Source organism: Notamacropus eugenii, chromosome 5, assembly GCF_028372415.1.
Source record: "Notamacropus eugenii isolate mMacEug1 chromosome 5, mMacEug1.pri_v2, whole genome shotgun sequence".
Lineage (NCBI taxonomy): Eukaryota > Metazoa > Chordata > Mammalia > Diprotodontia > Macropodidae > Notamacropus > Notamacropus eugenii.
The window spans coordinates 150,443,277-150,456,927 of NC_092876.1; the positions used below are offsets into that span (position 1 = coordinate 150,443,277).

The window sequence follows — 13,651 nt, forward strand, 5'->3', positions numbered from 1 at the left end:
TTGTTCACTTTATTCAATTTTCTTTGTCAAGGAGAATGATCTTCAGGATATAAAAGATTACACAAAGGTGTATTGCCAAAGCAGAATTCACACCCCTGACCGCGACTATGGATATACTGGTGTAGTTCTGAATGGCAAAGAATAACAGACTCTCCATATAGAAGGCAGAAGAAAAACATTTATTCAGACACCAGAAAGTCAAATCCCAGCACCAGAAAGTCATATCTGTCATAATAACCAAAAAGTCAATACCTATTAACACTTCAGGGGCCAAAACCATTTCCAAGCCTTCCCCCCTCCTGACCCCATGGTGTTCCCACAAACAGGCACTCACAGCCTAGCTGTCTGCTTGCCTTTATCCTCTCCTCCCACAGCTCTAACTGCTCCCACCAACTTCCAGTTCTGCTCCACCCTTCCTGTTCCACTTGTGCAGCAAGCTCCTCCTACCACATGTGACTTCGGCTTCCATGTTATTTAAGCAGGTCACATGGGCCTATTAATGAATAGGAAAGATCTTCCCATTTAAACTAACATTGCAATTTGATCAAAAGAAATTTGAAATCCAAAATAAATGAGATAAATTCAGTTAATCAGGTTCTGAAGAATTATTGCTCGTAACAGTATAATAAAAGAAATGATAGGTATGATTGTTGAGCTGTTGTGAGCAATCTTTGAAAAATCCTGTAGAGCAAAAGAAGGGCAATTATTTCACTTTTCAAAAGAGGAGAAAGGGTGGAGTCTTTGAAATATAGATTCGTGACTATGATTTTTATCACTGCTAATATTCTAGAATTCGTTAAAAGGGAGATTTTAAAAATGTGAAAAACAAATATTCATTACTAACAACCAGCTTCATAAAGAACAGATAATAGCAGTTAGCCACCCTCATTTCCATTATTCATAGGGTTACTAGGCTGATATGTCTAGTAGACAGTATATTGAAGGAGAATACCTAGCTATTAGCAAAACATTTCACAATTTTCTTTGTGGACAACATAGAGAAATGTAGTACAGCAGACTATAAAATTCAATGCATTCAGAACAGAGCATGATTCTGCAAATAATTATAAGGAAAGAGGGGACAAGTATTGAACTTTCATTAGGCAAACTATGAAATTCAAATAGTTATAGTTCAAAGGAAAATATTAACTCAAAATTCAAATAAAAAGGGTTACGATAAACTCTGCTTAGTCACGTAATCCTTTTTGCCTTAGTTTGTCATCTGTAAAATGAGCTGGGGAAGTAAATGGCAAACCATTCCCGTGTCTTTATCAAGAAAATCCCAAAAGGGGTCGTGAAGAGTCTGACACAACTGAAAAAGGACCAAACAACAAGAAAACCTCTACTTAATACAAATATTTCTACCAAGGAAGGAAAAATCTCCAAATGTGGGATGCAGAATCAGGTTCAGTATAGAAAAAATAATAAACAAATCTACTTCCACGTAAGGGCTTTGTTCATCATTTAACCTTACTCCTTTAACATAAAAGGTCACACAGATAGCAACTGGAATATTTTGGACTAAATCCAAATCTTCTGATTTCAAATCCAAATCATTTCTGTTATATTACACTTTCATATCCTCACCACCATCCCTAAATAATAAGAGATTTCCCTCATGTTCATGTGTCACAAATTTATCCCTAATGATAACCCAGTGCAGCAAGAAGGGAATCTCTGATGGTTCTTTGACCTTCCAAAGTTGAAATTAAACAGATTTTTCTCAGTACACCATAATAATGTAAGTAAAATTCTTCTTATTATTTCATATATACTACTTTCTCTCATATAAGTCCTTTTGGAAATCTATTCACCATATTTTATAAACATTATATTTTTCAAAAGCATCCTCTCCATGAATTTAATTTCCTAGTGTTATAAGGAGTGAATGAGAAAGCAGTATTGTATTGCCTTCTAAAAGAGAAGAATAACGTGGAATAGGTTCTATTGAGAAAAGCCTGAACAATATAGCTCTCTTACGCCATCTGGATTTGTCTGTATGCATGAGCTACAGTAGAAGAAAGTAATGACATTAACAAAAATAATGACAATACTTGCTCATATTTATTTTACAGAACTTTCCTTAACTCTAACGTATGAGTTAGGTAGTTTCATACAACCATACTAAATTTACACATAACCCTTGTGTTAGAGTATTTCTGGTCACAAAAGGTACAAGTATTCTTTGGGCATTTTCTCTTTTGATTCAAGAAGCCTGAGAAAAGGTAAGTATGGTCCTATCTAATGTATTGAGATGGATTTTCCATTTGCAGGCATACATTTCACAGTATGTGTATGTTCGGTGGGGAGAAGATGGGAAAAGCAAAAGTGGAGTCCAGAGCTTATGGCAACTCCAGAAAAGAAAGAACTTTGTTAAAACATTCCAAAAAAAAAAAAAAAAAAACTACACAGAAATTAAAAGAAAAAATTCAAAGACGAACAAATAGACAAATTTTGTCACTTGCTAAATCTAAGAAATGCATAGTTTTATATGCAGTTCTTTCTCTTTTTGTTATTTATACATTGAAACATTTAGGCTTATTGGGGATTAAGTCTATAATATAACATAAAGTAATAAAAAAAAGAAACTCTTACTGTCAGTGTAGAATAGTAGCCCTCAATTTTCAGTCTTTGAAAGTTGTCTGAGGCACTGAGATGTTATGCGAATTGCCTATGATGCAGTATGTGTCACAGTTAGGGCCCCAGGTTTTCCCTGAATCTAATTCCAGCTCTCTCTCCCTACTACTACACGACTTCCCAGAATTACATAGAAATTTAAAAAAAGGAAAGATAAACATAGGCTTTGAAGTGAGCTACTATTAGTACCAAAGATGGATATAAACCTCTCAAATAAGCATCCCTCATACACATTATTACCACTATTGCCCCCTCGTGCATGAGAAGGGAAAGGCAGAAAAAGTACCATAATTAGGGCTGACAGGACCATAGTAGTAAGGGGAGAGAGAGAGAGTTGTTTGAGTTAGGCCTTGCCAAATAAATCTTGGGATGTTTCTTGAGCATCCATGATCAGCAAGAAAGGGATTGGAGTGATGCTTCTGAAGAGACTCACAAGAATAAGCAAAGACCATTGAGATGGAAAAGAATCCAAATGGAATCCTGCTATATCCAGACCAAGCCAAGTGGTCTCACTACACTCCAGTATACCCTGAGAGGGTAGAAGATCTCAACATTGTCCTGTGAAGACACACTGAAAGGAGTCAGGGGACAAATTAGCTGTTTCTTCCCATTCCCTCTTCCTCCACTCCTCACTTCTTACCCAGAGGGACAATTTCCTCACCCTTTCCTGAGTTTTGCTAGAAGATTTCTATTCCATCCTTGTATCTAGGAAGATTTAGAAAGATTTGTACCGTTTGGTACATGGGGTCATAGTGCTGCATCCCACACAGCAGAGTTTGGACAGGGGTCCCCTGTAAGGAGATAGGAGCGCATGCGGGAACAGGAGAGCACACAGATATTAAACTATTCAAAACATAGCCTGGGCAGGCTCTGGAAACAGTGACTGCCCCGAGCCACTTCAGGAATCAACTCTTACTTCGAGATATTGACTTCATGATTACATTCCAAGATAAGGAGAGGAAAACCTTTGTTTCCGGGGAGAGCACACAGATATACAATGCATAACTTTTACGACCCTTACAATATTTAACTTTTACCACCCATTGTCCTGTCTTCCAGACATAGAATTCTATGCAATTTACTTAGGGGATTTCCTGCCCAGCTGGGTTCCCAAGGAGGCATGCTTGACCTCACAGTCATGTCCCTGCTGTTGCAGGAGACATATGTGTCACATACAACTTTTACCGCTTATGAGGCTTGTAAAATCAAGCTGCAGTAGGATGTAGTCCTGCGTCATAGAATGACTACTACTTTATTCTCTTTCTGACTATTTACATACACAGTTAAGTTTTTTCTATTGTATTACTACCTCTGTCTTGGCCTAGTAATAGACCATGACGTATTGGATCAGCTCAGGCTGTGATTTGCATGAATGATTACCCTAAACAGTCACGCTGAATTGGGAAAAATAGCTAGGGGCTTCAGAGCCAGAGTTGTCTACAGACTTCTGGTATTTTATATTCATATACCTCGAAATGAACATGCACCATATATCTTGCAACTTCAGTTTTCTTCATCTGTAAAATTTTGCAGTTTAACTAGATGATTTCTAAGATCCCTTTGTTTCTCTTTGTCGATGATCTTATAGGGGAAAAAGTCATTTAATTTCCCTAGCAACTCAAATGGGAGGCAAAAGGTGAAAATGTTGTAGCCCTTATTACATACAGATAAGGAAAGTGAGGTTTGTAAAGGATGACCTTTTGTTTATTATTAAACAGCCAATGTGATCTAGACCTTTTGAACTCATTTAGAACTCTTTTGACTATGCAATTATCACCCATTAAGCAAACTAAATGACCAGAATTTGAGACTAAATGCTCTCTTTGTAGACAGTGTTATCTAGGACAGACTTTCCGCTGGTTCTGGAGGTCAGCTAGGTGGGGCAGTGGGTAAAGCTCTAGCCTTGGAGTTGGGAAGGCTGAAGTTCAGATTTGGTTTTAGACACTATCTGTGTGGCTAGAGTAAGTCACTTAGCCCCTGCCTTAATTTTTTCAACTGCAAAATTAGGGTAAAAATAGCTTCTGCTTCACAGCGTTGTTATTAGTATTAAATGAGATAATATTTGTAAAGTTCTAAGCATAGTGCCCGGCATATAGTAGGTTTTTATTAAATGCATGTTCCCTTCAACCTCTCTCTCTCTCTCTCTCTCTCTCTCTCTCTCTCTCTCTCTCTCTCTCTCTCTCGTCCAACCGCAAAATTTTACAGATGAAGAAAACTGAGATTGCAAGATACATGATGCATGTTCATTTCCAGATATATGAACATAAAATGCCAGAAGTCTATAGATAACTCTGACTTTGGAGTCCTTAGCTCTTTTTACCAAGTCTAGTGTGACAGGCTGAAGTAAGCATTTATGCAGTCACAGCCTGAGTTGATCCAGTACATCACAGTCTATTACCAGAGTAGGAAAGAGGTGTTAATTCAATAGCAAACATTTAACTGAGTATGTAAATAGAGAAGAAGAGAATAAAATAGTAGTCATTCTCTGCCTTTTTGGAGAAAGAGAAGTTAGGAGGGAAGAAAGAAGGAGTGAGAGAGAGAATGAGACAAAGTTCTAGGCAGAAACAAAGAAGCAAAATATTAAAGAAGGGAAGGCAAAAGGGAAGAAAGAAAAAGGGTGGGGGGGAAGAGAATGAGAGAAAAGAAGAGGGAGGGAGACAAAAAGTGAAAGTGAAGCTGGGGTGGGGGTGGCAGAACCAGCAAGTACTTTGACAAAATCACAGGGAATTTCCTCACAAAAGCTCTGCCTTACAGAAAGCAGGAGTTTCACAACTGAAGTCTGTCCCCTCCTCTTCTTAGAGGAAATTCTTAGTAACTTTCGATATCCTTCCATGTTTTCAGACCTGGCGTGAAGTAGAACAAGAGGCACAAACCTGAGGGTCATGGCTGGTGAGTAAGGGGACTTTAACTGACTAAAAGTTCAGATCCTGGAGCAAGAGCCCTCTGGATCTTATAGTCCACTCGCTTTCTCCTTGATCTCACTTTGAAGGAGGAAGAAAATCAGGGAGGCAGATAGCATGGAGCTCTCTGAAACAAATTGTTTTCATTCCATTCTTTATTTCCATGATCTAAACAGGACTCTGTTCATAGATACTGGGGAAGTGAGCCAAGGGCTATTTAAAACCAGGGAGTGGCAAATTCCTATCTCATAGCTTCCAAGAAACAAAACGGAGAGGCGGGCAGAGACTGGTAACTGCTGCCTTGAGGACATTCTTAGGCTTTCACTCCAAATTTTCAAATGCTTCTCTGCTTTCCTCATATTACCCTCTTTCAAAGATTTGCACCACTCTCTGTTGCTCATCATGTAAAATCTAATTCCTTTTACCTTTTGAGACCCTCCACATTCTGCTACCAACCTACCAAATGAAATCTCTCTCTACCCCCACTGGAGTATAACATCTTACAGCTTTCTCTAATAAACCACTGCTCCCTCCCCAACAGTGTAGCTCTGCTTTATTCAGACTGGTCTCCTGACTGATCCATTTTCAACCTAATTCTCACATGTCCTTACTTTTGCTGCTATCATATGTTTGCAGTGCCCAGTACTTTCCTTTCTGTCAGTTAGTCTGATTTTTCAAGGTGTAACCAGATCATTTCCCACCAGCTCTATAAAGCATTCTCTACCTCCTTAAAAACCAAATCAAATCAAACTTTTATATTATGATCTTAAACACCCAAAATGGGCATATCTAGTTATATAGAACACAAAAGAAGGAATACAATGAAACCAACAAACTCTGTCATATATATATATATATATATATATATATATATATATATATATATATATATATATATATATATATATATATATATATATATATATATACATATGTTTCCATATTACTTTCAAAACTCTCTTACTTTTCTCTGATTTTTTCCCCTATACTACCTTATTTTCTCTTCTGTGCATTAAAAAAAAAAAATTTACATGACTCTCTCATCATTACTGCTACTTCTCTCCTTCAACTTCTCCTCAATTAAAAAAAAAAATTAGAATTAAAAACAACCAAAAAAAAAAAACCCAACAAACTATTAACAATCATAGTCAAATCCACTTAATCAGTACTGTCTAAAAATTTATGTTTTTCTCTGCATTTTGAGTCTGTCACCTTACAGGAGGAGGTTAGCATGTTCATATTGGGTCTTAGAGGGACAAGGTTGGTCATTGCATTGATCAGAGTCCTTAAGTATTTCAAAGTTATTTTTTTATATTGTTGTTCTTCTGTGATTTGGGCTGCTCAGTTCACATCCATCCATACTATCCAGGATTTTCTGCAATTATCTTTTTTGTCAACCCGCATGGTTCCAAAATATTTCATTACATTAAATTCCATAGGTCATTTAGTCATTTCCTAAATGATAGGAAGTTACTTGAATTCTTATTCTTTCTGCCCCCCTCTAACTTTTCTTTTTGTAATTATTTTTTCCAATTACATGTAAAGATAATTTTCAACATTAATTTTTATAAGATTTTGAGTTCTAGATTTTTCTCCCTCTCCCCCAGACTTTCTCACCAAGACAGCAAGCAATCTGATATAGGTTATACATGCATATTCATGTTAAACATATTTCCACATTAGTCATAGTATAAAGAAGAAACAGAACAAGAGGGGAAAACCATGAAAAAAATTAAAAATAGCGTGCTTCAATCTGCATTCAGACTCAATAATTCTTTCTCTGGGTATGGATAGCATTTTCCATCATGAGTTTTTTGGAACTGTCCTGGATCATTGTATTGCTGAGAGGAGCTAAGTCTATCTATCATTGCTGATCTCACACAATGTTGTTGTTACTGTGTATAATGTTCTTGTTCTCTTCACTTCACTCAGCATCATTTCATGTGAGTCTTTCCAGGTTTTTCTGAAATCCACCTGCTCATTCTTTCTTATAGCACAATAGTATTCTATCACATTCATATACTACAACTTGTTCGGCCATTCCCCAATTGTTGGGTATTCCCTCACTTTCCAGCTTTTTGCCACCACCGAAAAGAACTGCTATAAATATTTTTGTACATGTGGGTCCTTTCCCCTTTTTTATTATCTCTTTGGGATACAGACCTAGTAGTAGTAGCCCCTTCCCTCTTTAATCCCCTTATTGATCAAGAAGTTTGTTTTGTTTGCTACTATTTCTTTCCCAGTATTTTTGTCAATCTAAACTCTCACTCCTATTTCCTTGTTGAGTTTGATGTATTGCTATTAACAACTTGTGTGTTTTCAACATTCAACTGTCTATTTCAGATAACTGTTCATTTCATTTAATGCCTGCTGCCTCATCCATTCATTCATGTTTTTAATACTCTACTCATGAATCTTAATTATGAGAAATAGAAAGCTATGTCCCCTTCTTTCATTTTTCTACCTTAGTGTATCCCTTTTAACTATACTTCTCTTTCTCCTCTTCAAATTGTCAGATTTCAATTTATTTAACTCCCTCATAATCAGCCTTTGGAGACATTAAGTTTCTGAAGGGGCACTTGTTTATCTCCCCCTGTTACATGTTAGCATAACACCATCACATGGCCCCATCTAATTATTCCAATATATTTGCCTTTCTAGGCTTCTCTTGCCTCTTGTATTTGTGTTTCAAATTTCCTACCCACATCTAAACTTTTCATCCGAAATTATTGAAAATCCTCTATTCCATTGAGGGTTTATATCATTTCCCATAGAATTATACTCAGATTTGAAAGAAAACTTATTGTTGGTTTCAAATCTATTCTTTTGCCTTTGGGAATACTGTTCTCGAAGATCTCCTCTGTCTTTGGAAAAGGGTGACAGATTTTGACTCATGTTAAATATTACTCCTTGATACTTGAACTGCTTCTTTCCACATATATGCAGCATTCACTCATTTATCTACTTACTTATTCATTTATTCATAAAAAAGTAGTATGGGACCTCTGGATTTTGGTAATAGCACTTCTGAGACTTCTGGTGTTTGTTCTGTTTTTTCAGGTTGTGATTGATAGGAGTCCTTCTTATCTTACTTTGTTATCTGGTTCTAATAGATTGGAGAAGTTTTCATTTATGATTTCTTGACATATTTTCCAGGTTTTTAAAAATATGGTCTTTATCATTGCTCTTTGATATGTTTTTGAAGTCAGGTGTTTTGAGACAACTTAAATTTTCTTCTATCTTTTCAAATCTTTTGATTTTATTCTAATATTTCTCACTCTCTTATACAGTCATTCCTTTCAATTGAGCCTACTCTAGTTTTTAGGGAATGCATTTCTAGGTTTAATCATATGTCCTTCTCTTCTAAGCTACTTATTCTTATTCCCGTTTTTTTTTCTCAAGTGCTTCTATTTCACTTTTTATCTCTTATCACATTTCTTCTAGGTATTCATGCAGACTCTGTGGAAAATCTATCCCTCTCTCCCCCTTGCTTCACTGCTTCTTGTTGATATGAGGTGACTCACTCCTTCAGTGGGAACTCCTGAGATCTTCAATTATTTTTAATATCAGTTGACATTTTATTTGATTTGTTCTTTCTGCTTCCTAGTTTTTTCTTTTAAACTTTTTTCAATTAACAAACATTTATTTTCGCCCTGTTTCTCGACTCCTCATTGTAAAAAGAAAAACAAAACCCTTAAAAAAATATACATTTAAGAAAAATAAATTTTGACATTAGCCATGCATAAATGTATGACTAACTCTGTATCTGAAGTTCATCACTTCTCAGTCTAAAGTGGGGGTGACACTCTTCATCAGTCTTCTGGAATTATGGTTGGTCATTGCATCGATCAGAGCTATTAATAAGTTTTGAAACTTTCACTTCATTCTGTCCCTACATTTCTCTGAAACTATCCTTTTCATTTTGATATTCCATTACATTCTTACAAGAAAATTTCTTTAGCCATTCCTCAACTGATGAACACCTCTTTATTTGCCACACCAATAAGAATCACTATAATTCTTTTCATACATATGTACCCTTTTCCTGCATTTTTTATCTCTTTCATGTAAAGATCTAGTAATACTGTTACATCAGAATGTGTCAAAGTTGCAGTTTAGGAACTTTGGGGTCATAGTTCCAAATTACTTTCCAGAAATATTGCACATCTTTTCCAAAACTGTTTTGTATTTCTTTTCTCATTTTTGCAGCCTTACTTCCTGACTTTGATTTTTTTTAAATTTCCTCTTAAAGTGCTGCTTCTACTTCTTCAGAATGTTGAATATTAAGTTTTATTATTAATTAATTACTATTAATTAATATTAAGGATCTCAGGGACAGCACAGACTTGAGACTTGTAAGTTTTTAGTGAACTCAGAGTGGTCTAATCCCGGGCACTGTCTGAGTGTACCTTCTTGATCTGAGCTCAGCAAGCTCCTGAACTGGACTTGGGTCTAAGCAACACAGTTATGGACTTGCCTTTGGTTGCAATTCCATTACAGGTTCAGAATAACAGAACTACAGGGTTCTCTTTGGTCAGATCTGCTTGTTATTCTACTTCAGGCTTCAGACTGGTCTTGGGGCTGTATCTGAGATCTATTCCATTCTCCATGATCAAAATCACAAAGTTACTGATTGCTTCAATATTTTCTTCTTGCTCAAGTGCATAGGTTAGGGACGCTTTATGGCTCCTTGCCCTGAAGACTAAATATCTAGGCTTCAGGCTTCTTCTTCAGTCCCACACTAGATTTGTGACACAGAACTAGATAGTGAACTACCTAGGATGTGCAAGACACTCTAGAAATAAATGTAAAGAAAGAAACAATGCTGTTTCTCAAGAAGTTTACATCATGATGGGAAGACAGCACAATAACTTTAAAGAGAATAAATACTAACGAATACAAAGTTAAATTAAAGGTAGTTTGGAAAGGAGGGCTTTAGCAGCTATGGTTCTGGAGGTCAGCTAGGTGGTGCAGTGGGTAAAGGAGGGCTTTAGCAGCTATGGTTCTGGAGGTCAGCTAGGTGGTGTAGTGGGTAAAGGAGGGCTTTAGCAGCTATGGGAATCAGAAAGACTTCATGGAGGAAGTGGTGTTTGATCTGTGTGTCAAAGGAAGAGAGGACCTTCATGTTCAATAGAGAGTGCATAACAGGTATGTGGGATAGTCAAAATGGAGGGAGAGAGACAGAGGAATGGAGTGTCATATATAAGGAACACAGAGAAGGGCAATTTTGTTAGAATGAAAAGTGAGAAAGGGGGAAATAATGTTTAATGAGACTTGAAAGATAAATGAAAGCTAAGTAATAAGAGACTTTAAACATTTATAAAAACTCATTATTTATATTTATTCTAGGGGCATAAAGAGTTCCTGTAGTTTATGGAGTAAGAAAGTGCCATGGTCAGATCTTCCCTTCTAGAAAGTTACTTTGATAGCAATAGTGGAAGTGAGAGATCTGATGTAGAGAAATCCACTGGGAGGCCATTGAAGTAGACTAGATCAGAGGGTCTGAACTAAGGTACTAAGTGCATGAATAGAAAGAAGGGATTAGAAATGGTGAGAATTAGAAATGGTAGAAATGGTAAGATTTGACAGTTGGTAAGATATGTGGCATAAAGGAGAATGAAGAGTTTAGACTATATGATATATATGTATATGAAATATACATGAAATCCTAGAAGGATAGTAGTACCTGATAGAAATAAAGAAGTTTGGAACAGGGTAAGGTTGAAGGAGATGGGTTAGAATAATTCCATTTTGGACTTGGTGATTTTGAGATATTTCTTTGAACTCTTACTTCTATGAACTCCTCAGCTGTAGTTAATATCATATAATTTATCATAGAATTACAGGTTTAGAGATAGAATGGAAAACAAAAATTTATCTATTCCAACACTTCCCTCTCCTCCATTTTATTTTTAAGGAAAAAGAGACCTAGAGAGGTTATGGCTTACCTAGGCTCACACATTTTGTAAAAAGCAGCTCTAGGATGTGCACCCAGATAGGGATTATCTTTTATATCTTTCCAATCTTGCCAGTGCTAGATTCACAAAACACTCTGATATATCATAGGAAACAAACAAACAAAAACCCATTAGGTTAAGAGTTCAAAGACCTGATTTCTCATCTCAACTCTGCCAGTAAAATACTAGATGATCTTATGTGAGTCATTAACAAGTTCCACACTTCAGTTTACCTGTGCAACAGAGTAGTATAGTCTTTAGAGTTGAAGTGAAAAAAAAATCAGAAAACTTGGATTTGAATCATGTCTAATTCTTTCTAGATACTTTGGTTTGAGCCATCTATTCTGTAAGCCTTAATTTCTTCATCTATAAATTAAATATAATATCTTTACTCTACCTACCTCACAAGGTAGTTGTGAGATTGGACTTTGTAAACTTTAAAAGGCATGTAAGCATGAAGTTTTTTTTTCACAGGGCTGTTGTGAAGATAAAAGAGATATTTGATATCAAAATACTCAAAGGAAAGTAAGATCCCTGAAAAAAGTATGAGGTAGCATGGTATAATACTTCCATAAATATTTGTTACAACAACATGTTACAATTGGAAGAATGTTGAATTCGGAATTTGAACTTGGGGTTGTTCAGTCATGGCTGACTCTTTGTGATGATATTTGGGGTTTTCTTGGCAGAGCCACTGGCACAATTTGCCATTTTCACATTCAGCTCGTTTTACAAATGAGTAAACTGGAGCAAACAGGGTTAAGTGACTTGCCCAGGGTCACACAACTAGTTAAGTGTCTGACAGTGGATTTGCGTTCATGTCTTTCTGACTCCAGTTCTGGTGCTCTATCCACTATGCCACCTAACTACCTTGAGGTGTGAGGACCTGAATTCAAATCCCAACTCTGTTATATACAGCTGTATGACTGGGCAAGTTCCTCAACTTCCTTGGGACTCTGGTTCATTATTTATCAAATGACATTGTTAGACCTCTAAGGTTTCTTACAATTCTTATCCTGTAGTTTTAATAGATAGTCACACTGGGTTCTTATTCTTGGAATCAATTTGACAAATGAATGATATTTGATCGCTGACTTGTACTGAGTATTCTCCTATGTTTTCGCATCATGATTCTCCACATGCATTTATCAATTGCCTTAAAACAAATAAAGGTATTTGTGATAACCATACTATTTATCTCATAGACCCTGTCTCCTGACAACCCTGGTAAGTCTCTTGTCTCATGAAAAATCTATAAAAGCTTAGAGAATTGCATCCGTTACTTTGTGCCTGAATTGTCCTGACAGCTTTTTAATTCAAGTCTCTGCTCCAAATCCATTGTGTCTCCTTGTATGCATCTGTTAGACTAACTTTCATGAGTCATGGCTGATCATATCATTACTTGATGGAAAGACTTTAAATAACACTGTTAATTAATTTTCTTCTTTTACAATGAATATCTGAATTATCAAAAATCACAGACTTTCCAATATACAAAGAAATGAGCTTTTCAGATCCTTGCCCCTACCAGACTGTCACATCCATGAGGCCAAGGAAAATAACGCAGGATTTATAATCAGAGGAACTAGATTCAGCCTCCGTCTTGACTTGTTGTCACATGAGCGACCTTGGTGAAGAAGTCAAGTATTCTCATTTAAATTGAGAGAGTTGGATTGAATCTTTAAGATCCCTTATAGCTCTAAAATAGTCATTTAAATTTTATACCATTTGAAGCATCTAGCATAAGTCTCTGCACATAGTAGGTTACTAATACATTTGTGGAGTTGAATTATTTGGGAGAGCTACTCAAAATAATTTCTAAGTACTTTGGGGGAGAGTACAGGTCCACATGAGGCAGTATAGTGGAAGGTGGGAGAAAGAGAAGTTGGGTTTTTTATTTTTCAACATCCACTTTCATAATTTTTAAATTTTCCCCCTCCCTCTCCCCTCCCTCCCCAAGACAGCATACAATCTGATTTGGAATCTAAACATGCATTCTTACTAAATACATTTTTACATTAGTCATGTTGCATAGATGAATTTTATAAAATGGAAGAAACCATGAGAAGGAAAAAATAAAATAAAACAACACAAAATAAAACAAAAAAGAAAATAGTCTGCTTTACTCTATATTCCTATTCCTTAGTTTTTTCTCTG

The 13,651-nt window shown here is 36.1% G+C and overlaps 1 protein-coding gene across 1 annotated transcript in view; it reads left to right on the plus strand.

Annotated features, from left to right (window-relative positions):
- Positions 1-5,359: 5,359 nt before the first annotated feature.
- The window catches only part of LOC140505343 (caspase-4-like), a 32,902-nt gene continuing 24,610 nt past the window's right edge, over positions 5,360-13,651 (plus strand). The window contains exon 1 of the mRNA XM_072611228.1: positions 5,360-5,526. Coding sequence (XP_072467329.1) covers positions 5,520-5,526 — 7 coding nt within the window. The 5' untranslated portion in view covers positions 5,360-5,519. The remainder of the gene's footprint in view (positions 5,527-13,651) is intronic.